Source organism: Denticeps clupeoides, chromosome 2, assembly GCF_900700375.1.
Source record: "Denticeps clupeoides chromosome 2, fDenClu1.1, whole genome shotgun sequence".
In the NCBI taxonomy this organism is placed as follows: Eukaryota; Metazoa; Chordata; class Actinopteri; order Clupeiformes; family Denticipitidae; genus Denticeps; species Denticeps clupeoides.
In genome coordinates this window covers 31,106,383-31,128,492 of record NC_041708.1, presented here as the reverse complement: position 1 = coordinate 31,128,492, position 22,110 = coordinate 31,106,383, and the positions used below count along the sequence as shown (strand labels likewise).

The window sequence follows — 22,110 nt, the reverse complement described above, 5'->3', positions numbered from 1 at the left end:
TGGCAAATTTGGAGACAACACCCTAGTTCTCCAGTTATCATATTCATAATTTGGACCTTTGCAACTATGCAAAAATAAACAGTCACCAGTTCAAGGAACCATACATCCTGTCTACAAAGCTATACCTGTGGTAGCTCTGGGGAACTCATGCAATGGTCATGCAATCTAGTAAATTGCTCAGTTATTACCAGCTTACATGCAAAAACTGAAAATACTTGAACCAGAGCATGTTGCTATAGAGGAACTGGCCTGCTTGGACACTATAGACTGGGATGTTAGAGTGTTGAAATTGAGTAGTACACTGAAGAAATCTACATACACAGAAGAAATCTACATCTCAAAAAGCAGAACTCATCAAAGCAGTCAGTCTCATCTTCTGTCTGCAGACAATTGCTGACTGCAGTAAGAAATCCCCCTGTGTGGCAGCTGGACCATCATTACTGAATGACCTGAAAATGTTCTTTGTGAACAAAAGGCTTTGAATTGCATTCATTCATTCTGCCAGTCATCCAACGGCCACAGTTTGTGCCACGATTCCTGCTGCAACTTCCCCATAACCTGATGGCCCAGTCTACTCTACAAATTCATCACAATATATCCCTGCCTACAGGATGTTCATGAGCCAAAACAAAGGGGTAGGTCCTGGTAGAGTCTCAGCTGCCTGCTGCACCTTAAGCCATGGAACAATTCAGGGTTTCAGCATCCAATTGTGGAACTGTTGCCACCAAACAAAAAAAGAAAAGAAAACCCAACAGAATTACTACAGACGTCTTGAACAAGTTCATTCGAAATCTTCACAAGCCCACTCCTTGACCCTCTTTGGTTCACCTCCAGGTCAGTTGAGGATGCTGTCAGCATGAAACATATCTGTGCCACTACATCATGATGGCCCTGGCACTTATGTCATAAGTAATCAGAGGCACAGGGCTTTATACAGTCCCTGCTGCTGTTTTCACTGCATATCAATGACTGCATCTCGTGGGACCAATTCACTTAAACTCCTCAAGTTGGCTAATGACTTGACTCTTCATTATCACTGATGGACCATCTGGCATCTTGGTGTAACAGTAATCACCTGGAACTCCACACAGACAGAACAATGGATGCAACCATTGCCTTTTGCAAATAATAAATACCTGGGTATATCACAGTCTACATTCTCTACATTCTCTCCATAACCAGAACAAAAAAGACAGCAGAGAATTTACTCTTCCTCTAAGACCTTGGGTGTCACACTCACTGCAATCATGAGCATCATCCATAATTGGTTTGAAAACTTGCTCCCTTATCAAAGCACAACATTTCTTTTCCATCAACTAGAAAAATCATGCTCCCATCTTCCCCTACCAGAGACACTCACTAACTTTGAATTTACTCACCCTGGTCACCACAATTACCAACCGGTACCACAACAGTTTCATTACAAGTCTCATAACAAGTGACTCCACAGCTACACACTGTATGCACAGTTTGTTAAATGCCAGATCTCTGCAATAAATGTATAGACATCACTGCAAATGACTATCTTTGTAATATATGTATAACTGAGACTCTTCTCCTGGCACAACAAAATGTGTGCATTGCTTGAGCTTAATGTAAATGAAGGAGACTAATGGACTATATGACCAAAGGATCTTATCTTTTCTCTGATAGGGCCTTCCTGGACCTCCTGGCGAGAAGGGGGAGAATGGCGATGTTGGTCCTATGGTGAGTATATTGACCTCTGTCCTATGTTGCATCTCATTGCATTTACCTTCACTTATTCATCAATGGCCATTCATTAATTACAGGTTCACAAACCCTGAATCAACTCATGTTTAGATGTGTTGTGCCTGGCCTAATTGACCACTAGACTTTTTACATTAGGCTACTGACTTTCAGCTGCTGTTGTGCAAAACCTGATCCTCATCCTGTCTCACTTCTCCTCTCCACAGGGTCCACCTGGCCCCCCTGGCCCTAGAGGTCCTCAGGGTCCAAGCGGAGCTGATGTAAGGCAAATAGCAGTTGCTGATAGAAAACCATGTATGTTTGGTTTGACGGTCATCTAACTGAGGTTTTCTGATTTGTTTCAGGGTGCACAAGGTCCTCCTGGTGGAGTTGGAGGTGTGGGTCCCGTTGGTGAGAAGGTAAAAACCAACTGCCTCCCCATGTCTGTCTTTTTCTAGATCCTCTTTTCTTCACAGTGGACCTCAGTCACATCAGCATTCAGCCTTTTGTCTGTATTAGTACCCGCACACTATTAATGTCCATTTTACTGCAGCTCCAACACCGTCCCTCCATTTTACTACCATTTGGCAGGCCTCCCTGCCATCAATTTTTAACACGATGCCCAGCCCCCTGAATAACTGGCGGATATGAAAACATGGAGGGCCACCAGCTTCCCAACAGCCACAGTGGTTTTAGCCTGCACATAATTCTGCCACGCTCTTATTTTAGTGTGAATGCACACAAGCTATTAATGTCAATGTTTATTGTCGTATTCATCTTGGCCTCAGTCGGCCGACTGTTTTTTTTTTTTTTCTGTTTTCTCTCTGATGGTTTGTTTGCTTTTGGGATGATTTTAACCAACATGCCGCTCTACAGGGTGAGCAAGGAGAAGCTGGAAATCCTGGACCTGCCGGCGAGCCTGGAACAGGGGTAAGTATGTGTGATTGTGAGTGGGAGTGAGGCTTTTTTCACATATGTATACATATATATATATTTATATTAATCATTGTGTGTGTACAGTGCGTGCGGGTGAGTTCCTGCTGTTTGTGAGTGTTTTATGTAAATAAAAGATGTTTGCGTGTAGGCTGCCATTCTGTTGAGTGCTTCTGTCTGACCTCCCCCCAACCGCGTCTCTCTATCATCTACTCAGCTCTCAGTGCGCAGTCTTCCACTCCACGTCCTCAGATAGCAGCCAAATCAAATCACTTACCGCCCTCTCCAAAAGATCATTACTGCAGATCTGTGTTTAGTGGGGTGGTGCTGGGACAATCAATGTAATCAACAATATTACAGTCCCAACATTTGAATTTCCGAACAGTCTGACGTGCTCCCATATCATCTGGGATAACCCACAGGGGCAGAAAACAGAAAATCATCCAGTACACTTTGCTGCAGTATTTACCTTTGATTCAGTTTTTCCAAGTCCCCAGACTGTGGTTAGGATTGATGATGTATGTACACCACTCAAAAAGAGATTGAGGGATGCTGACAAGTTTGATATTCTCACAGCAAGCTCTTACCATTAAATTAGGCTTCATGCGTTATGCAGCATAAGACTCACTCATCATAGCCAATCCATCTTAGTTACTCGAGAGCTTTTAGGCACAGGTTTGCACCAATTGCATTAATTTATCAAGGGTTGTCAGATGAAGTTGGTCTGAAGTCTAAATAAGGTGCTGCATAGCAGCTTAAGGCCGTGATAATCTCTTGTACCTTTTATCCTCTGTACGGCGTGGCATCTGGGACACTTTTTTTTTTAGCAAACCCTATTTTATGCTCAGTCATCTGAAAAGGCTCCCCTTAATCCAGCAAGTGCTAAAAACAGCTCCAGAGGCAGGGCTTTGCATCAACTAGTGGCCCTGAACCCCAGAGATGCCAGGCCTGGCAGCAGATAGGGCAGATGCTGGATGTGTTCCCGTTGAAGAGTGCTTCACAGTGCCTTGTTGTCACTTAACGACTCTCTGCAGCCCCTAATGTCCCTTTTGTGTTCTACAGGGCCCCAAAGGTGAGAGAGGAGAGAAGGGAGAGGCTGGACCACCTGGTGCTGCCGGACCTGCTGGTGCCAAAGGACCCCCAGGAGATGATGGCCCCAAGGGTAACCCTGTAAGTGACTTCCAGAAGAAAACTCTTAACAGAACACAGTGAACAAAGTATAATTACATTGAACAAAGGCCTGGCTTCATTTTGTCTGAGGTGCTTTTGAGTCTAATGAACTGTAAGTCGGATGAAGTAAAAATTTCTAATTGTGCTTCACTTGAAGGAGCTGATTAAAGGTAGCAATCTTCTGACCAGTTATTAAGGGCTCTGTGGTACAAGCACATTAGGTTATGCTCAATTGTGCCATGTAAAGGGGCCATGACTTATTATGCCAGACATGAGTGGGTATCAAGGCTTTCATTCAAAAAATTAAGTGGGAATTTTATTTAATTGTAGGGCCCTGTGGGATTCCCTGGAGACCCTGGTCCCCCTGGTGAGCCTGGCGTTGCTGTAAGTATTAAAAAGCTTATTGGTGGGAACTAACAGACTAATGTTATATCTGATGAGCATTATTTTAATTTGTGCAAAGTCAAAGAATTTTGACATTGATGAATCTGATGTTGAGACTATAAATTAGGTTGAGATATAGTGATTTTGGGGGGGCTTTTGCAGGGTACAGATGGTTCACCCGGAGAGAAGGGAGAAGATGGTGAATCTGGCCAAGCAGTAAGTTCTTTGCACACAGAACATATGATATAAGCCTCAGATACTTTTCATCCTTCGACCAAATACTTGGCGGTATCACTAAGATTATCCTTCCCACCAAAAACCCACATAAAATGCCAGAATTTGCAATGAATTTGATTTCAGGCTCCAGAATAAAAAGCAACTCAAGTGTTTTGTTTTGTATTCAGTGCATATAAATAAAAAAATATTATTTGAAAAAAAATTTGATAAACAAGGCATCAAAAGTCCTTGTTGGACTTCTGTGAATTGCCATTTTGATTAGCATTTATAAAAGTGATTTGATTGTACTAGCAGATTGGGGGGACTTTAATTTACCCATTAAATGTGTTTTTTTTTTTTTTACATTTGGCAGTTGCTTTTTCTCTCTCAACTAAGTCAAACTTTGACTTACAACATCCAACTCACATTTGCTGATTAATGGTTCATGATTTCAGCATCAACTTATCCCACAGTTGACTGGTTTTGTAAATTCCAGCCTAGTCTCTATTATCTGATGGTATACTCCAAACATTTAGTTATACCAACATGTTTTGATAGCTTTTAATTAACTTTCAGATAATGGGGGTATGGAACTGTCATGCACGCATTCCAAGTTTAATTTTACACACAGAAATGCACACCTACGCCATGCATTCACTGTCTTGTTTAACAATTGAATGACTTTTTCTGTCCAAACTCGTTTGCAATCCCCAATAGATAAGAATACTCCCAAATTTACTCAGCTCCTTTTGGAGTTTAATATGGTCATAGAGTCTCACCCTCTTTTCTTTGTTTTAGGGTCCACCTGGTCCATCTGGAGAGGCTGGTCCACCTGGACCTCCTGGAAAAAGAGTAAGTTTTTCTTGCTCAGGTGGACTAATTTACTCATTCTGTTACTGGGCAAAGAGTTCTAATTGTTGCCATAAAATGCCCTACCCTGCTGTTCTATGTTTTACACTGGATTATGTTTACTATACTAATCTAGACTATAGACTAGACTATTATATATTATTCTAATATATTATGCTTTAACATGCAGTTCTTTACTGTTGAGTTTGATGTTGATAATATAATAATGATAATGTCTTCCCAAATTTGCTTTTTAGAGTAATTCTTTAGACTAACGATACTGACATGTTGTGATGTCAAGTTAAAAAGAAGTATTATAGTACAAAATATAGTATGTGATGTGCCAATTAGAAAACGGCAACAGCTTTGCTTTTTTTGGCCTCAGTACATTTCTAAGCAGCGTTATCTATTCAGAAAAAAAGCACATTTTCAGATCTATTGTTGCCTACCACTGTTGTGCTTATCTTCATATCTGTGAAAATCATTTTTTAAAATCTATGTGCTTCTTTATACCCATGTGGCATTTGTGATTGAGTCTGATCAATAGCCTTTCCATTTATGCTTCCAAAGAAAACAAACACAATGCGTCGTCTCTCCACACTGCCGCGCCGGAGACGCGCTCTCCCGCTTATTGATGGCCAGTAGATGGGAGCTCTGCAGCACTTCCACTTCACATGGCCATCCTCCCTGGAGAGGCAGCTTTAAGCCCACAAGGCCTCAGCTCTGGCAGGGTCACGCGCCTCCACTGTAAACAGAAATAAAGGCGTCTCAGAACAGGCCGCTGAGAAATGAACGGCTGATATTTAATCTTTTGTGTGAAATTGAAAAATGCGTTAAATATACAAAGAGACGTCCCTCTCCCGAATCTCATTTCCCTTACCTTGCTACCCCGGCTTTCGCAGAGTCACACACTGATATTATTTCTGGCAGAGTATTGATCACCAGAGGCTGAGTGACAGAAATGAGAATGTAGGAAAAAAGAAGCAACAGTAACTCTCGGTGCAGGGTTCATGAGACAAAGAGAGAAAGAAAGGAGAGCGCTGACGTCTACAAGAGACCAGATAGTCATCCTAAAGGACCCACCCAGAGACACCCAGCTCATGAATGAAAGAAATAATGTTCCATTTTTGTTGTTTTTTTCCTATTGTCTCCCTGTGCCTAGTGACTGATCTATACTAGCAACTTGTTCCAGTGAAGTGAAAAATGAGGTTTGGAAACAATTGGTAACAGTGTTTTGTTTTTCCACCTCAAGTAAAGTCATACATTATAATTGTTTAGTATTAAACTATTTATTGAGTTCTGTTTATGTTCGGCAGGTTGCAAAAAATTATTTATGCGGTGGTGGACAAACGCATTTTCATATCTGAATATTAACAGGGCTAGGGTCTTATTTTCATCCAAGAAATAATGATATATTGTTGGATGTATTGCTGAGACATTTGTTTGGATTTATTAATATTAAAGTTAGGGGGAACAGGGATTCATTTACATTTTTGGCCAAGAAGTACCACACTCTATTTAGCAAAACCCCCGCCAATCCCATCAGCAGATATAGAGCGGCCGCTACTGACAGAAGGATTATGTTTGTTTATTCATTTTTCTCTGCAAAGGTGTTTAAACCCGTAGAAGGAAAAGAAAAATGCTTCTAATGGTGATTTCTTTTCAGAATTTGTAATACTGTGGCGTTTTTGTTTTGCATCAAATGTTAAGGGTTTTTTTGTGCTTTTTCAGCAAAATCGCCAGTAGGCATTTCAAATGAAGCAGAAACCCTTTTCTCCATAGATGTCCTGTGCATCCTAAAAAAGATCCCAGCTGTTATTTTCATATTTATCTTTTTTTAAATATAGAGATGTTTAATTCTCTATTCATTTTAGTTAAAAAGGGCTTTTAGCTTCATGGCCTTAGGAAGCTGCATACATTGGACATCATTCATTCTTGTATAATGCTTCAATAAATTGTCTGTGATAAGTGCAGCAGCATTAAGAGATGCAAGCCCGGCGCTCATGATGCTGCCGAGAAGGATCGGCCCTCCGGCAGCCATCCTGTGTGTTTGGGCTGTCAAAACCTTCAACCGTTTTCCAGGAATTACAGTGCAAGGGCAGTCTTATCTCAGTCTAAGACACATCAACGAGAAAGGGAAGGAGATGAGGTTTACAAAGCTGTGTTCATGTCAGTACAGAGGTGGTACGAGGGGCACAGTGAGGACACAGGTGCCTGTCTGTAGACGGGAAGAGGCAGCCCTGATTCCAGTTAAACTGGCAGGGAGAAGGAGCGATGGCGAGGCAGTCGGCGAATGACGGACGGAGGAAAAAAGAAAAAAAGAAGAAGAAGAAGAAGAATCTGAAATAATTGGCCAGGCAGAGGTTATGCAGTGGACCAGAAACCGTCAGAGCCTGAGGAGCTGATTGATGGTGGGCTCAGGCTTCGAATCCGCTGCAGCCTCACGTGTGAATCTAAGGGGGGGAGGGGCGCTGCGTGACATTTGATAAAAGCGTACCGATTAGGTGATTGAGTCTGAAAAGCTGTTGCTAAGTATTATTCAGAAAAGCATGCAAATGATGTCCTGTCCTGATTGGACTTGGGGAAGACCCTTATTAGAAGGCATTTGAGGAAAAGAAGATTATGGGCCCTAATTTTGAGCATGCAATAGATGCTATTGCTATGCAATAAAACCATCGTTACGTGCAAAGTTTTTAGAAATCTGGTACTAAACGGTTCAGTAATTTCCTTGCAGTGCAAGGAGCAAGTGGACATACTCCCTGTAAATGAGCCTGTGCAATGGGAGGTCCATGTTAATGAACTTGCGAAGGTGGGAGGGACACTCATATGAAGCTGGTGCGCTCGATTTTTTATTTTATTTTTTTTTTGTGTGTGTGTGTGTGTGTGTGTGTGTGTGTGTGTGTGTGTGTGTGTCCATAATACATTGAACTTAATGCCGTAAATTCAGCCTAATTTGACTAACAACGTTCCAAATGTCAGTCTGAATATGAACCAAAAGAATGGAAATATGTTAAGCCCCAGTCCAACCACATGGTGAACATCAGGCATTCACAACATCTAGATTCCCACTAAATATATTTACACATTTTACTAGATAAATACAGCATTCAATAGATTGCTTTCCACAGACGTTCATTTGGTTTAAGAAAAATGTGTATTTTTTTACCTCAGTTCCTTATTCATCTGTATATTTCATACTGTCCATGTTGCAGCATGACTGTAAAAACAGGTTTACCCTTTTATTTGTTGGCAAACAGAATGAAATCCCCTCCAGTGTAGCAAAATTGACAGAAACTGGAGTCGGTTCTTTAGTGTTTAGTTTAGTTTATAAGGGTGGTAGTAGCCTAGTGGGTAACACACTCGCCTATGAACCAGAAGACCCGGGTTCGAATCCCACTTACTACCATTGTGTCCCTGAGCAAGACATTTAACCCTAAATTGCTCCAAGGAGACTGTCCCTGTAACTACTGGTTGTAAGTCGCTCTGGATAAGGGCGTCTGATAAATGCTGTAAATGTAAATGTAGTTTACTGATGTGGATGTCTTGGGGCTTTAGGGGTAGAATACAAGGCCTACATGAATAAATAAGGCAATAAATAATTTGAAATAAACACATACTGCAGAAATGTAATTTGATATAGGATATGAGTTGACTTGCCTATTTAGTCATTGTTTTTTGATTCTGTGGTACTCACTATTGTCTCGAAAGAACCTTTTTTTTTTTTTTTTTTTTATTCTTTGCTTTTGAGCACATACCAGCATCATGACACAGTATGGTCTGGCGCTAAGCTTCACCACGCCCCTTGCACCTACAACGATCAGATTCAGTTAACTATACATCATGTCCAGAAGTGCTATTTTTTTATCCTGTTTTCAAATACTAGATGCAGGGCATGATATCAGATGCTCTCTATGAATACATGTCTTTATCTGTCTAATTAATAATATCAGGCGATGAGTATCTGAATGCTGTGATCTGTTTGTTGTGCAGTGGCGATGCAGAGAAAATAACTAAAGCACATTCCTCTTCCTCCTCCCCCAGGGACCCCCAGGAGCTTCCGGAGCTGAGGGTAGACAAGGAGAGAAGGGCGCCAAGGTACCGTAACATGCAAAATCAATTCAGTCCCGCAAACAGGGGGGCTGAGTCGCCACCATTGGACGTGACCTCAGGAATTAAAAACACAAAACCCAGAGGAGGGAGAATAGATTTCAGTCACACGCACATGCTCATACACACACACACACAATGATGAGATGCAAATACGCAGGGACTGTATTGTTGTGATTCCTTTGCAGGAATGAGAACGTTGCATTTTTTTTTGTTTCTTCCAAATGCTGCAGTCCTCTGGTGTGTGTCCTCAATATACATCAAAACACAACCTTTTTGCTCCATGGTTTTACAGATGAGTGTCTTGCTATCCAGCACTGTGTGTGTGTGTGCGTGTGTGTGTGTGTGTATTCAGATCAATCATGTAGCATTTCTGTTATCTAAGGCTTATGAAGCTATTGGTGAACAGGGGACATCCAGTCAAATAAGCTAGACAGACAAATCTGAGAGCTTGATGTCTTTTCATCGTCTGGTCTTCTGACAATGAGCTCTTCGGCGACGTGGCATCCTCTTGTGCTCACCTCTATGAATAAAAAATAGGATTTTGACAGCTGTGCACAACATTAAATCAGGGCTGAAATGTCTTTCAAATCTGTAACGTACTGTACCCTGACATCCTTTGACACCTCCATTGCAAATGACTCTGGTCCTTGTGTTCGCAGGGCGAGGCGGGCATAGAGGGCCCACCAGGCAAAACCGGACCAGTTGGACCCCAAGGACCACCAGGAAAACCCGGTCCTGAGGGTCTCCGAGGAATCCCTGGCCCTGTGGTGAGTTTCACCTGTCACCTCGGTCCCCTTGGTTCAGTCTCATCAGCACACATTGGTATCAGCTCTACTCCCAGAAAAATCAATAACTCCACCAGCTTAGACTGTAGTTTTTTTTCTGTTTATTTGATCACATCTTATGTGTTTCTTTTCGCCTATTAATCATCATGCTGTCAACCGAAAATCGATGGGAGGCCATAAGAGGTACAGGAGGCAATAATGTTTGCTATAATTGGATGAATTTTTGCAGGGTGAACAAGGACTTCCTGGCGCCTCCGGACAAGATGGCCCACCTGGACCTATGGTAAGAAAAGCGTGTTGAGGTTTTTTCTTTCTTTGAACCCACCCCACCTTATCATGGGTATGCATATTAATTATATTTCAATTCTTATTTAGGGTCCTCCTGGTCTCCCTGGTCTCAAAGGTGATCCTGGCTCCAAGGGTGAGAAGGTGAGTACATTTTAATTTCCAGGAATATTTTACAGTTTTTGGCTCATTTTGTATCCTAAGTCACTGTGCATTTAGATTTTCAGTAGCCTTGCCTTTGAATACAACATTTTAATCTTTAATGTCTGTGTCTTATAGGGTCACCCAGGTCTGATCGGTCTGATTGGCCCACCTGGCGAGCAGGGAGAGAAGGGAGACCGAGGTCTGCCTGGTCCACAAGGTACTCATGGAAGCAAGGGTGACAGCGTAAGTGGCCAACCATTAATCCTCATACAACTGTCCTCAACAGCCCAGCTGTTCTAGTCATCACACTGTTCTATCAGATCATCAGCCAGGCTGTAGGACGATTAACCATGAACCTCAGAACAAATGAATGAATGGAACAATCCTTGCCGACTCATTCTACCTGCACACAATTATAGGTTCTTATCATTTCCTCATTGACATGAAGGGTTCTAATGAATGCAGTGAAACGTACCCGGGGAGGCCACTCAGATAGCGCCGGAGAATGGTGGCTCGCCCAGGGTCACGGTGAAATGCGGGATGAATCTCTGCATTAAGTGGGGGTGGCAGCGGGAGGCAAGGCAAAGGCGACTCATCCATTTTTAAACAAACACTGTAGATTGAGTGAATACGCAATTAGAGTCCAACGTGGCCTTTCGAGTCCCTCTTTAGTCATTTCAAACCAGGCCATAGATAAAATGCATTTAGATTGGTCTTAATGAAATTGTAATGTCCTTTTCAATGTGTGTGTGTGTAAGCATGTGCGTCCTCCAGTGTGACCTTCAAATAGAGTGCAATTCAACTTCTTAGGCTGTTTTTAAAATAAAGAATTACTCTCGCTGTGTACGTGGCCATTGCACAATTCACGCACTGCCAAGCAATTACATTGTTGTGGTTGCAATTAGATAATGACCTCACATCAAATATAGCACAGAAGAGTGATTTGAAAGGAGCAGTTGGAGCACACCTCTGATGTTCCTGTCTTTTGACACCTCGCGCAGTAGATGGCAAGCCACCTTGCGGTCGGAAAGATAGTTCTCCCTGCCGACGTAATGCTTTCTGATGTGCCCCTTCTATTTGCCTCACTTCAAAGCACCTTGGTTGTCTGTCTGATGTTTTCTCACAGGGCATTGCTGGTGCCGGTGGTCCCCTTGGCCCCCCTGGTCCTCCGGGTCTGCCTGTAAGTCTCTTTATTCACGTCTTCCATAAGACCTTCGGTCGTTTGGTTGGTGAATTTGTAAACGTTCGTTTTGTTTCTTAGGGTCCACAAGGTCCTAAAGGTTCCAAGGGTTCATCTGTAAGCACCTGTTTACTTACTTCTGAAGGAATGAAAATGCAACTCAACGTGTAAGATAGGAGACTAATAATATGTTTTTCTTGTCCATCCAGGGTACTGCTGGTCCAAAGGGAGACACTGGTTCTCAAGGACCTCCTGGTCCTCCTGTAAGTAACAGAAATACTGATGACAAATAAACTAACACAATATGCAAATGTAGTTAACATTTAAAGGTCCAAATACAGAGGTTTAAGGAAACTTTAACGTAATTTTTCCTTTGAAGGGTCCCCCTGGTGAGGTTATCCAGCCTCTTCCAATCCGGTCACCCAAGAAGAGCCGACGTGACGTCCAGGCAGACCAGGCAGACCAGATGCTTGAATATGGCGAGGGTATGGAGGACATCTTCAGCTCTCTCAACAACCTCAAACAGGACATTGAGCGCATGAAGTACCCCATGGGCACCCAGAACAACCCTGCCAGGACCTGCAAGGACCTTCAGCTATGCCACCCAGAGTTCCCTGATGGTGAAGACCAGATCTTTTTTTTTTTTTTAAACTATGCTATATGGAGGGGTTGATATATTAAAACCGTTTCAGTTTAGAGTACTGGTGTTCTATTATGATCATATTATAATGTTAAGCCACATCAATTCATAACATTGAGATAATTTGTAGATTTCTGTGGGAATTTATATAAAAAAGCTTTAAATGACAAGATTTTATATTAATCTTGCATTATATTAATGGTGCATTATATTGTTATGTAACTATTAAACAGTCATACTTTTTGCAGGATGTTGCACCGCTAAAGCTAATGTATGTCTTCTGTTCTTAGACATTTATATTCAGATTTATTTTCTATAGTTTGCAAGTAAGAAATATGAAACGTATTCCTGCATGTCATTTAGAGGACGGCTTTTGCTCAGTTTCGGATGACCGACTTTTTTTCTGCAGTGGTTTATATTTGATTTTCTGATGCATCTGTTTAGGCGAGTACTGGATTGATCCTAACCAGGGGTGCTCTGGGGACTCCTTCAGAGTGTACTGTAACTTCACCGCAGGAGGCGAGACTTGCATCTACCCTGATAAGAAGTCGAATGGAGTGAGTGACACTTAAATGTGTTCCAGAGAAAGTCTAGTCAAACCTAAGAGCACTGAGCATATGCGACTTAAAAATCAGAAGTGGAACACCACTGGCTATCTCAGATCACGTTTTTTTACGTGTTTTTGTATATTCATGCATTTTTTCGCTGTTTTTCTCTCAGGTTAGGATATCTTCCTGGCCCAAGGAAGTCCCGGGCTCCTGGTTTAGTGAATTTAAGCGTGGAAAAATAGTGAGTGCTTCTTTTTTTCTGTATTTTCACCCCCATCTTCTCAGTCTCTCCAGCTTAATGGTGCCCTCAGCCTCACGGCTAAATGAATAGGATTTCTGTGGGCCGCAGCAAGAGCTGGGGCGTCTCTTGTTAGTCTCTTTTGCTACACTTCAAAAGACAAGACACAAATAGACATTAATAGCACCGTCACTGTCAGAGGAGGCAGATGGACTGACCTAAGGTCAGCAGAAACTCATGGCTAAGAGCCGTAACTCTGTATGAACCCCATCTATATTTCATATAAGCATAAAGTGATGGGTGGTAATAGTTTTCTCATCCACAGCAGTTCCAGCATGTATAGAGTGGAAATTGTAAGTTCTAAATGGATTTTTTTTTTTTTTCGCCCAAAAAAGCTGTCATACGTGGATGCTGAGGGCAACTCTATAAACATGGTGCAGATGACGTTCCTCAAACTACTGACGGCCTCAGCCAGGCAGAACTTCACCTACAGCTGCCATCAGTCTGTTGCATGGCACAACACCAACACAGACAGTTACGATAAGGCACTACGCTTCCTGGGCTCCAACAACGAGGAGATGTCCTACGACAACAATCCATTCATCAAAGCCCTGTCAGATGGATGTGCGGTATGGACCCCTGCATCTCTGTTTCAATTAATAAGGATTTGCTGTATCACAGCAGACTACAGTCCTATGATACCACAGTTTAGTACTGTTTAGTACTGTTGCTATGCAACACTGTTCAGTCTGGTGGGCAGTACCTGCTTGTAGCTTTGTTTTTTGCCAGGGTTAAGATGGAAAGATACCTAAAAAGATGCAGTTGCACTCATGGAAGCTCCACCTGTGTGCAGGATCACTGTTACATTGACATGAGAGGGTAAAAGGAATACACGGAATAACAGTATCTCACAGCATCTGCACTCTTAAGATTCTCTTTAAGTGTAATTTATTGTTACATCAGCCATAAATCTGAATTAAATGCTGTAATTCGACCTTGAATTTGACCATGCCACATTTCTTCAGAGCCAATATCTCTCTACACTATTGCATGCACACACCAGTTTTATTGTTATATTAGTAGCACTGCCCATGGGCAGCATCACTGACCTATACAATGAATAGTTTTTACTTGATTGAGACTGCAAGGTATAAGTGAAGAGTAAATGGAGCTTTATAAAAAGTGAACAAACTCAACTATCAACCATTTGACCCGTATGATCTCCACTCTTACCAATCCATCTACTACCATTGTGTCCCTGAGCAATAGGTGGAGTTTTGGAAATCAAATCCTAACCACATCAACACTACTTCTGTCTCCCTACAGGACCGGAAGGGCTACGGAAAGACTGTGATGGAGATTAATACTCCCAAAATCGATCAAGTGCCAATCATCGATGTCATGTTGAATGACTTTGGGGATCCCAGTCAGAAATTCGGATTCGAAGTGGGTCCTGTTTGCTTCCTTGGCTAAACAAAAGAAACAAAATGAACTTGGCAGGGAAGGACGGGTGAACGCAAGAGTTAAGACTCTTTCTTTTTCCTAATTTTGGTACGAACAACAACCCTCTCACTCCAGACCCCTTCATGCCACATGCAAGTTTTGAATTAAGAAAGGTGTAGTGAACATGTCTGGCCATATATGTATGCATTATCCAGGAAAAACTTGTCGCCCTTGTAGGGCCAGAATCACATGACTTAAACCTGTTATGGCGATATGGTGAAGGACGGTCGTGGCCGAGAATGGGAACAACCCAACGGAGGTCAATACGGGAGTGAGAGGGGTCTCACTTCTGGAATTCTCCTGGTGCTGAGCATTAAAAAAAACATGTAAAAAAAAAACAAAAAAAAAACACAACAACAAACAGTGGTGCTTGATTTAAAACACAAAAAGAAATTCTATATATTTGAGGCGCTAAGGAAGGTGTATTTTGATAAAACTGTAATTATTATTTTGTACATTACTGTTATTTCTGAATCCACTTTCAAAACTTGCATGTGTATGGAAAAACAGTACATCTGGCTTTTAATGTCAATGTTGTTAACAGGTAAAAGTTTAACTTAATGAATGAATAAATAAATAATTATCATATTTTGTCAATGAATACTGTGTGCCTATTATGAAGCAAATAAAAGCAAGCATTCAAACAGTTCCCCTACTTCTAATTATAATACTCACCCTTTGTATATATGGACCACCCAAAAGCCTGAGGCTACACTCCGGCCCAGAAGAGTGCCACTTACTTGACTGGAAGACCAACACACGCAAAGCAACATGGTTCCCTAATGTTGTTTCCTGTGCTTTCTTAAATAATTATATAATTCACTCTTCAACTATTTAAGTTTAATTTCTGTTTTTGCGATATTTTTTTTTTCTGTCCACTTTTGGTTTTTGTTTCATTTGGTTTTTGGTCATATACCTCAAACATTCTTGAACACCATTGCGATGCCAGGATGGTATGCCCTGTATATACCTCGGTTTCATGATTAAGTTTATATATTTTGGGTGGGGAATTTTTTTTAATGAAAAAAATACTTCTGATAGGCCTCTTCTGTGAATGCAATGCTAAGCCCTTTTAGGTTACCCTTTTTTTTTTTTTTTTTTTTTTGCTTGTTTGTTTGTTTTTTGTGAACAAAATATGAAAAAATGTTTCAATGTGCTTTTTATGGTTCATTTAAATATTAAAAACTGGATTCAAAACCATTATGACACTTATGTGTGCATTGTCTGTTTGTGTTTGCATTTGGAATGCAGAACAGCAGCCCGGCTCATGTGATTTGTGATAAACACTAATCACGTATCATTATGTTTCTGTTGCTTAAAGCAATATCTGTATTTCTTCATGGGCATCATCGGCAGTATACTGGCAACTATAATTTCTGAAGACATTTAAAAAGTATATTTTCAGTAACTCGTGTGTAAAATAAGGGAAATTCACTTATTAACAGATGGTTTGTCAGCAGGGTGTGTCTCAATAAGTTAATTTTATTTTTAAGTTTATTTTTCTTCTGTTTCATTCATGTAATTTGTAAAATGCGTAATCATGTCGAACTGATAAATTTCATTTGATATGAAGTCTACAGGATGCTTTCAGCCCATATTATTCAGAGTCATTTAGGAAGTACAACCTTTAACCACAAAGGGGCACTTTTTATAATCATGTCACCTATTGTTTTGTGTCATCTGCTTTTTCAGGCATATTCGTGTATCTTTTCTTCAGCAACAGCTCATGACTTCAATGGGAAAATAGATTCCCAATATTTAAGAAACCACAGCAAGTGACACATTCGCTGACACTAGGTTTATCTGCCAGAAGGAAAGGGATGTTAATTAATACTAATTCATCTCCTTCTCCCAGCAAAGTTCAGTTCTCCTAGACTTTTTGTGTCTCTTAAAATGCTGTGTCTTAAAAAACTTTCTTTTTCCTTCTCAGAAAGGGCAATATGATTCACAAATAGACAAGTCCAATGGCAAAAAGAGGAAAGGGGGCAATTGGAAGAAGAAGAAGAACCGACTCTTTGAAAAGGAGACCAAAGGAAATATTCTTCAGATTGCAGACAATAAAAAAAGCTCACAGTCACAGAGAAAATCCCGGCCCATGCAGGATTATGAAGTCTGTCGACTGCATCATGCTCCTGAACACCCACACACCCACACTGCAGGTTTCAGAAAAAAAATCCCATCCTTCCATAATTGTCCACGTCAGCAGTCTCTTTCAGCAATGTGTAAATTGAGAGCACCAAGGTGAACAAATGTAAATGTTTAACAGTCTTAAAATTCAATTTCAACTTTCCTTTTATAGCGACAAATAAGCAAGACTTTTAAACGTGTGAGACATCCCAGTGCCATATTGAGCCAAATTCCTTAATTGCATCAGTTAAAGAATCTTCATGTCAAGTGTGTGTGTGTGTGTGTGTGTGTGTGTGTGTGTATATATATATATATATATATATATATATATAAATGTGTGTGTGTGTGTGTGTGTGTGTGTGTGTGTAATGAGAATTTCCCGTTAATTGTGGGCTATTGCATACCACGCCTTGATCTAAGATGACCACCTCTTCTTCAACACTAATTGAAACACTCAGTAAAACCAAATGCTGTATTTGGGATCTTCTGGTCTAGAAGCTGGAATGTAAGATGACTATATTTACAGAAGTATTTCGATGCATATTCAGATCAATACAGACAAAGACATATGACACCGCTCAACTGGATGCTTGAATTAAACTGCATGGGGTGTACCTGCACTTGTAAAAAATCTAATTGGCTTATAGAGTGGATTTAACTTTCAGCTATCCTTTAGGAAGACCATGCAAATGCATGCAAGGGAACACATAGTGAACGCTGGGTCCTCTGTGCCTCTCTACAGCTTTATTGTAAAGGTAATACATATCGAATAGACACAGAGCCTGGGATGCTGAAGGACGCAGTAATTTAGAAGTTCTGCGCTGCGGCTGAGCTACGGTACCTCATTCCAGGTTTGAAGTCGGCAAGGCAGCCGTTAGACTCCCCAGGGACTTAATTGAAGTGGCACTCTGACCAAGAATGACAGAATTTTTTGACAAATCAGTATGAGCCATGCACCCCTTTGACCCCCCTCATTCCCTCCTCCGCCTTTGAGGTGATCACACAGAAGCGGTGCGTAAATTAAGGAGCAAAAGCAAAGCCTTATCTGTTCCACAAGATAAAGTGTGACAAAAGCGCGCCCCGTCAGTGTGTTCCCTCTGTCCATGTCAGTAATTACTAGAACTGTCTGTTTCTGTGCTGGCATAATTAAAAGACTTCATGTCCAGCAGAGTGCCGCTGTGCAAAAAATGAATAATCACGTTCCCTATCTGAACATACAGTATTTAAATTCCCCCACTTCCAAAGAGGAGTGGAATAAAAGGGAAGAGATCAAACAGTGCCTTAGAAATCACACAAACACTGGAGTCTCAGTGGGGTCCCCGCAAACTAAGGTGGAGGTGCTGGTGGGAGACAAAGAGGCACAACATCAAGGCCCTGAGAGCTGGTCCTACAGGTTTGATGTTGTGTGTGTGTGTGTGAGAGTTTGTGTATGTGTGTGTGTGCGTGTGTGCTTGTATGCATGTGTGTGTGTGTGTGTGTGGATGAGGGGATGGGGGGTGTATAGTGGTGTCATTACAGCTCTGTTGCTGAAATCAAGAAAAAGAATATAAATGAAACCATTTCAAAGGTCCCAAACAATTAAACTTAGCAAAACTGAAACTTTTTACAGTGCCATAAAACGATTTTCAATTCCCACCATGTGGACATTAGTTATGGCCAATAAAATTTTAAATTCAAATGATGAGTGATGGGCCAATAAAAACGCAAAAACCAGAGGCCATAGGCGACCCTTGCACTGTGAAGTTTATGTCACTATTTACAGCCTAGAACTGATGGCCCCCAGCAGGCTGGCATGAACATGAGGGTGACCTGCGGAGATGCCTGGCCAGCCGTGCATGGACGACGTAAAAAAAACACACACACAATCTAACTCACTCACACACACCAAGCCCCAAGACACACAGCAGGCTGGTGTAGGTAGCGTCCATTTGTTCAAGGACAGGTTTTCTGACTTATTACATTTGGCCCAAGTTTAAAGAGGTAAAGATTGATGCTGCTGGGGCTGGGTGTGATGCTCTCCAGGGCATCAGATTTGCAGCTTGACCACCATGAACCCTAAAGAGCTCTTAAAACCAAGCCCCTTCCATGCATGGTTTTAACAAAATCATAATTCAGCCACGTTTTAGATGTAGCAATGACACATAGGGACGTGGAACAGACTAACTTGCCACAGCGCAAGAGCGTTGCTTTCTAAAGGCATGCATTTCTTAGCCGGGCCTGCAGCTAGTGGCTTTCAAATTCAAATTTTATTATGTCACATACATAGTTGTCATGGCCAACGCGCCTCCAGCCCACTAGAGGGCACCTCACCAGCCTGGGAGATGGCAACCCGGAAGAGGAAATGGAAGCGGGCGGTGGCAAGTATAAAAGGGAGGTAACACCAAGGAGACACGGCCCGCTCTTTGTATGAGTTAAATGAGTTTACTCGCCAGAGACGCTAGCTCTCTCACCCACAACCTACGATAATTGAGATTCCCGTAATACGACCTTCGCCTGCCCACGACTTCGAGAATTGCCTGATCCCCTGGAAACCACGAAAGGAACCCCGACCGGAACTTCCTGGCTACAACCTCTTCCTGCCCCTGACCTTGAACCTACCTGACCCCTCGGCTAAGACGGGATTCCATGCTCCCCTACCTTTCTGCCGCCCAAGACCTACTCCCGTCCTCCCAAAGATACCGAACCATCCTGAAACCCGCCGTCTTCCGGTTCTCCTCTGCCCCGGTCCTTCCCAAAGATCCCGAACTGACTCCCCGCTGCGTTGCAGCGCGTCCATTACTTCCTCATTCCTCGCCGGCCAGGCGCCCCCGGTCCTCCTGCCCCGCTCACCCAGCGTCCTCTACCGGTACGACGGCTTATCCCCACGCCCAAAGTATGTCTGCAACTACGTCATCGAATTCCCCCTGTGACAATAGTCATACACGGTATGATATGCAGTGAAATGCTTTTTGCGACTGCTACAGACCACAGTATTGCAAATGTTGCAAGTATACAATGAACCAAATATGCAAATATTGCAAACATAACCAAATATTACCCTTTTACTTCTTTAACATAAAATATGTGTAACTGGTAGGGTGAAGGTGTGCAAATGAGTGAAAGACAATGTTTAACGAAAAGAGCCATAAAAAAAGAGCAGTAAAGTAAAAAGCGCGGAGTGATTTTGTGCAAAGTGATTTGTTCAAAGTGATTTTGTGATTTTTTCAGACGCATTGGTATGAATATAGAACATAATCACCATTTCATCAAGAAAAGATTAATAAATACCGTTTCATATATCAGTATTTGTCTAGACTTCAAACACAAGACACAATGTTTTTGACAGTCAGATATACAATAAAATATACAATACAGTTTCAATTACAATATAATACAGTATTTAAAATAGTATTAAATATTTTTTGTGAAACCATATTGCACATCACATCATTGATTAATTTATTGACAGTAGATTGTACTGCAGCCAAGCAGCAGAGGTGCTATACCTGATGTTGCTTCATTTTTAGCATTTGTTGTCCATGTTTTTTTTTTTGTGTGTTTGTTTTACAATAATTTGGTTCATAAGTGATTGTCATTGTGATACACTGCAGCACAGCACATGGCTCACACAACAAAATGTGTCCTCTGCTTTTATCCATCACCCTTGGTGAGCAGTGGGAAGCCATGACAGGCGCACGGGGAGCAGTGTGTGGGGACGGTGCTTTGCTCAGTGGCATTTCAGATGGCCTAGCAGTTAAGGAAGTGGCCCTGTAATCAGAAGAAAAAAAATTACATATTCTCATTTCAATGTGTATAAAACAGGTGGAGCCAAATCCAAACAATTGTCTGAAAATAATTAACACAATAAAGCAAACTGTACAGATAGACTACTTTTTTCTTTTTGTCTGTTTAATTTTTTCATCCTCAACCAGTCCAATCAAGTATTTTACTTGTCAGGCTTGTAATAGTTGATGCAGGACTAATTTGAGCAGTTAGATAACCTTCCCTATTCCCTGACCGTGTGTTTATACTCATTTAAACAAAACCATGTTGTGCAGCAGTCACTTTTTGGCAGTCCCTGCAATCATTTCTCTTGTTTGGAAATGATGACTCTATAAATGTAATAAAATCTTCTGCATACAGGCAAGCACCTAAAGTAAAAACACTGCTTTATGTGCTGCCTCAACAAATACAGATAGAAACAGTACACACATCTGCATGTGTCTTTTTGACATTTTTTTTTTAAATAGAGCACATCCTGGCCTTCATTTTTAACAGCATGTTAAACATGATTTGAGGTCAGGTTCCTGTAAAAATAAGACAATACTTGTTCAGATGGCAAGTAATTTGATGGAGCATCATAAGGAATTTAGATTCAGAGATTTAAAAATTGGCCAATGTAATAGTGGCCTTGAGCCTCTATTTCAGGTGGAATTACTGGGTATTGATTTCACTTTGGTGTGTGGGAATGGTTGTATGTGTAGAAAAGGCTGTTGCCAGTTCAGGGTTTTTTTACACTGTTCTGTAATATGTAATATTGTAATAATGGCAAAATGATTTTTGCTGACTGGTTTCTTCTTGTTCTGCTTGTGACTGCTGGAATTGGCTTGAGAGAGGAGGGAGATGAGAGAGAGCAGGCTATTGACATTGCCCTCCACACAGTCTCTGCTCGCGACTGCCGCAGAGGCAACATTGCCTGGATCACATCGCTGTGTTGCCTTTCAAAATCCTCAAATGGACTTCAAGGACAAGTTGAAAACACGTACAGGAAGTGATCAGAGGCTCCGGTGAAACGATGCTGAAGAAGCCCTGAGGCGTAATCTAAGTTTCCCCTTGTCAAAAACCTGAGAGCCAGTCAACAGCACGTCTAGAGGGAGCCATTAACAAAGCTCTCCGCCTGCTTCAAACACACATGCTCATTTGAATAAAGTCCGCCAGCCAGGCAGAGGCACGTTCTTGTCACAGTCAGTTAGGGAAGAGTCAGCCCTGCTCATAATGTTGGCCAGACCTGTCCTTTTGATAGGTAGGGGATGCAGTTCAGTGATAGAGTGCATGCTTTGCATGTATGAGGTCTTAGGTTCATCGTCCACATCTCCTGGGGCAGTGGTGGAATAGCTGATAAGGAAGCAGAAGTGGGTTTGAACCGTCAACCACAGACTGCTCCCCGGGCTTCCATCTCACATGGCTAAGGGTGGCGGGTTAAATGCAGAGGACACATTTCTTTGTGTGCACCATGTGCTGTGCTGTGTATCACAATAACAAAACAGTCACATTCAATTCTAGCAAGCACAGCTGGAACATGGACCAGAGCT

At 41.7% G+C, this 22,110-nt stretch overlaps 1 protein-coding gene and 1 long non-coding RNA gene across 4 annotated transcripts in view; one reads left to right on the top strand and one right to left on the bottom strand.

Moving 5' to 3' along the window:
* Positions 1-15,062, top strand: part of col11a1a (collagen, type XI, alpha 1a) — a 66,241-nt gene extending 51,179 nt beyond the window's left edge. For 2 of the 3 annotated variants that reach the window (XM_028959214.1, XM_028959231.1), the window contains 21 exons: positions 1,654-1,707; positions 1,935-1,988; positions 2,073-2,126; positions 2,584-2,637; positions 3,703-3,810; positions 4,141-4,194; positions 4,357-4,410; positions 5,209-5,262; positions 9,301-9,354; positions 10,029-10,136; positions 10,384-10,437; positions 10,530-10,583; positions 10,719-10,826; positions 11,710-11,763; positions 11,845-11,880; positions 11,973-12,026; positions 12,143-12,383; positions 12,848-12,960; positions 13,124-13,192; positions 13,585-13,818; positions 14,516-15,062. In XM_028959214.1, the coding sequence (XP_028815047.1) occupies positions 1,654-1,707; positions 1,935-1,988; positions 2,073-2,126; positions 2,584-2,637; positions 3,703-3,810; positions 4,141-4,194; positions 4,357-4,410; positions 5,209-5,262; positions 9,301-9,354; positions 10,029-10,136; positions 10,384-10,437; positions 10,530-10,583; positions 10,719-10,826; positions 11,710-11,763; positions 11,845-11,880; positions 11,973-12,026; positions 12,143-12,383; positions 12,848-12,960; positions 13,124-13,192; positions 13,585-13,818; positions 14,516-14,662 (1,812 nt within the window). In that variant the 3' untranslated portion in view covers positions 14,663-15,062. The remainder of the gene's footprint in view (positions 1-1,653; positions 1,708-1,934; positions 1,989-2,072; positions 2,127-2,583; positions 2,638-3,702; positions 3,811-4,140; positions 4,195-4,356; positions 4,411-5,208; positions 5,263-9,300; positions 9,355-10,028; positions 10,137-10,383; positions 10,438-10,529; positions 10,584-10,718; positions 10,827-11,709; positions 11,764-11,844; positions 11,881-11,972; positions 12,027-12,142; positions 12,384-12,847; positions 12,961-13,123; positions 13,193-13,584; positions 13,819-14,515) is intronic. The other variant, XM_028959223.1, reaches the window with a different exon arrangement.
* Positions 9,436-18,727, bottom strand: LOC114767437 (uncharacterized). Its single transcript, XR_003742936.1, has 4 exons — positions 11,551-18,727; positions 11,059-11,196; positions 9,975-10,432; positions 9,436-9,889 (listed from the first exon to the last, which is right to left on the bottom strand). It is a non-coding gene; the product is annotated as an uncharacterized LOC114767437 (long non-coding RNA).
* Between the last annotated feature and the right edge of the window lie 3,383 nt (positions 18,728-22,110).